The sequence below is a fragment of the Gekko japonicus genome, unplaced genomic scaffold (assembly GCF_001447785.1).
Source record: "Gekko japonicus isolate JY-2015 unplaced genomic scaffold, Gekko_japonicus_V1.1 scaffold25, whole genome shotgun sequence".
Classification (NCBI taxonomy): domain Eukaryota; kingdom Metazoa; phylum Chordata; class Lepidosauria; order Squamata; family Gekkonidae; genus Gekko; species Gekko japonicus.
This window is the reverse complement of record NW_015171502.1, coordinates 2071364-2074629: the sequence shown is the minus strand read 5'-3', so window position 1 is coordinate 2074629 and position 3266 is coordinate 2071364. Positions and strand designations below refer to the sequence as shown.

Sequence of the window (3266 nt, the reverse complement as noted above, 5' to 3'; positions counted from 1 at the left end):
GGCCCCCCAAGGTGCCCTTCGTTTCCCAAAGGGCGGGGGGGGGGGGGCATGCATATCGCACCCCCCCCAGAGAAACGCCCCCTTCCCCACCACCCCGTTTCCTATGGGGAAGCTAAGCCAGGAGGTGGCGGCCCAGGTGGGTGAAGCCCCGCGGCAACTCGGAAGGCAAAGTGGCGCCTTCCCGTGCAGGAGGCCAAAGCTGCAAGCCCAAAGCTGGGGGGTGGGGTGGGCTCCCGCTCGCTCCCCCCGGGCTGGAGCCCCGACGGGCCGCCGCACTCACAGGGGGTTGGAGCTGTTCCAGAAGACGGTGTGTCGCTCGGCCACGCACAGGCCCAGCAGGGGGGCCCAGACGAGCAGCAGCCACCACTCCATGTCCGCCTTCCCCAAGCCGCGCTCGCTCGGCGCCTCTCCTCGACGGCGCGGACGGCTCTCGCTCCGGCAACGCTCCGCCCTGCTCCGCTGCGTTTTGCTGGGCAAGCGGCCCAGCAGCGCGCTTTATGTGCAGGGAGGCGGCTCCCGCCTCTGGCCAGGCTGGGCTGGGCTGGGCTGGGCCGGGCCGGGGAGGAGGGGAAAGAGGGAGGCGGCTCAACACATGACACGGAGCCGGCTGCACGCAAGGAGGGAGACCCGCGCCCGGGGGACTGAGCCTGTGCCCCCTTCCCCCCCCCACCTCGCAGAGGGGCCGAAATGCAACAATTGCACGTGCGTAACTCTGTTAGAGGCGGGTCGCGCTGTAGCCACCGCAAGACGCACGTCTCCAGCATGCACCAACGCACACACAAACACGCCCTTCTTTGCAGGTAAACCCTCGAGCACCGCAAGGGGCAACGCTCGCGCATGTTGCATTCACACGTGGCAGTGCACGCCGAAGGGGATGCACGCGCAGGGCCACGATGTGGCCTCTGCAACCCCCCGCCCGACAGACTTCTAGGGTCACACAACCAGACGCGCAAGCAGCAACTCTGGGAACCTGGCCTGTAGCTAACATGGGGCCCACGGGGCCTGGCCCCCTAGTGTTTCTTCTGGGCCCCCTCCCTCTCGGGCTGCCCCCAAAGTGCTCCAACTTGCCACCTGCACTGTACTTTCATTTAATTAACTGGTGGGGGGGCCCCCAGGCCCCCTCCCAAAAAATTCCCTACCTACGGGGCTGCTGGGAACGCGGCATGCGCAAGGGGGTGCATGCATGCGCAATGTGCTAGGCGGCCCCATACGTGGAGCGACGCACAATATCAGTGCAATCGCATCCTTTACTATTATTTTTATTTGCTTGTTTCAGTTTATATTCCGCCCTCCTCGCAAGCGGGCTCAGGGCGGATCAAGACCGCATAAGATTACAATACTTTATTAAATATAAAAGCAATTAAACAAGTGTAAAACAGCATACTTAAAACAGGCCGCACTGTTCCTCTGCATAGATTTCAAGCGGGTGCCATTTTTCTTATCTTAATCTTGGCTGCGTACAGATAGTAAAACTCCTGAGGTCACTCTGCGTTCCCATCCCTCCTACATATGGTTGCCAACTCTGGGTGGGAAAATCCCTGGAGATTTGGAGGGTGAGGTTTGGGGAGGATGCGGAGGGGGCCTGTAATGCCACAGGGCAGCCATTTCCCCCCCAGGGAGAATTAATCTTAGTAGTTTGCTGATCAGTTGCAGTTCTTGGAGAACCTCCAGAGCCCACCTCGAGGCTGGCGACCCCGCCCCAAACAGGCAAATAAGATTAAACAAGTCACCTGGCCAGACCAACCCAACACAATGCAAAATTTAAAGGCCAAGCAGACAGCTCAAACGCAGCACTGAAAGCCGAACAAAGAGATTAGAGGGGAATGGGCAGATACCACAAGAAGAGGCTTGGGAATGCATGACAGGCTGATGTTCAACAGGGCACCTGTCAGAGGAGGAGAAGTGATTGGATTTATACCCCGCCCTTCACTCGAAGTCTCAGAGCGATTTACAATCTCCTTTCCCTTCCCCTCCCCACAACAGACACCCTGTGAGGCAGGTGGGGCTGAGAGAGCTCTGAGAGAACTGTCTTTGAGGGGACAGCTCTGACAGCACCGTGGCTTGCCCAAGGTCATCCAGCCAGGTGCAAGTGGAGGAGTGGGGAATCAAACCCGGTTCGCCCAGATTAGAGTCCCCGCACTTAACCACGACACCAAACTGAGGAGCGGTCAAAAGATGTGACGCTGCGGCAGGGGAGTCCATGGCTACTACCACCTTTGTCTCCAAAACTAGGGGAGGGAGGCAGAGATGGGCCCCTGGTTGTCAGCTCCGGGTTGGGAAATACCTGGAGATCTTGGGGGTGGAGCCTGGAGAGGGCGGGATTTAGGGAGGGGAAGTGCTTCGGTGAGGAAGGATGCTCTAGAGTCCACCTTCCAAAGCGGCCATGATCTCTGTCTCCTAGAGTAGATCGGTCGTAATCCCAGGAGACCTCCAGCCACCACCTTGAGGGTGGCAACCCTAGAAGGGCCTCTGGTGAAGGTTTCTGAGTGGGAAAGTGCTTCAGATGCCCTGGGCATTTGTGATCTGACAGGTTTAAGCCCCTTGACCTGGACATTCTGAGCTAGCTCGATCCCTTCGTGTCTTGGAAGCGAAGCAGGGTCGGCCCTGGTTAGTACTGGGACGGGAGACCCCCCCCTTGAAGGAAGTCAAGGGTTGCTACGCAGAGGCAGGCACTGGCAAACCACCTCTGAATGTCTGTTGCCTTTACCTGGATGGCCCAGGCCAGCTTGAGCTCTTCAGAGAGCCAGTTTGGTGTCGTGGTGAAGTGCGCGGACTCTAATCTGGGAGAACCGGGTTTGATTCCCCAGTCCCCACTCCTCCACTTGCACCTGGCTGGATGACCTTGGGTCAGTCACAAGTTCTTTCAGAGCTGTTCCTGAAAAAATTCTGTCAAGAGCTCTCTCAGCCCCACCGACCTCACAGGGTGTCTGTTGTGGGGAGGGGAAGGGAAAGGAGTTTGTAAGCTGCTCTGAGACACCTTTGGGTAGTGAAGGGCGGGGTATAAATCCAATCTCTTCTCTTCTTCTTCTTCTTTTACCTCACAGGGTGTCTGTTGTGGGGAGGGGAAGGGAAAGGAGTTTGTAAGCCGCTCTGAGACTCCTTTGGGTAGTGAAGGGCGGGGTATAAATCCAATCTCTTCTTCTTCTCTCTTCTCTTCTTCTTGGAAGCTATGCAGGGTCGGCGCCAGTGTTCCCTCTAAGCTGAGTTAGTGTGAGCTAGCTCACAGTTTTTCAGCCTCTGGCTCACACATTTTTGTCTCTGCTCAG

At 57.9% G+C, this 3266-nt stretch overlaps 1 protein-coding gene across 1 annotated transcript in view; it reads right to left on the bottom strand.

Annotated features, from left to right (window-relative positions):
• EFNA1 (ephrin-A1) overlaps positions 1-453 on the bottom strand; it is a 14705-nt gene extending 14252 nt beyond the window's left edge. Inside the window, exon 1 of the mRNA XM_015419122.1 lies at positions 281-453. Coding sequence (XP_015274608.1) covers positions 281-372 — 92 coding nt within the window. The 5' untranslated portion in view covers positions 373-453. The remainder of the gene's footprint in view (positions 1-280) is intronic.
• Between the last annotated feature and the right edge of the window lie 2813 nt (positions 454-3266).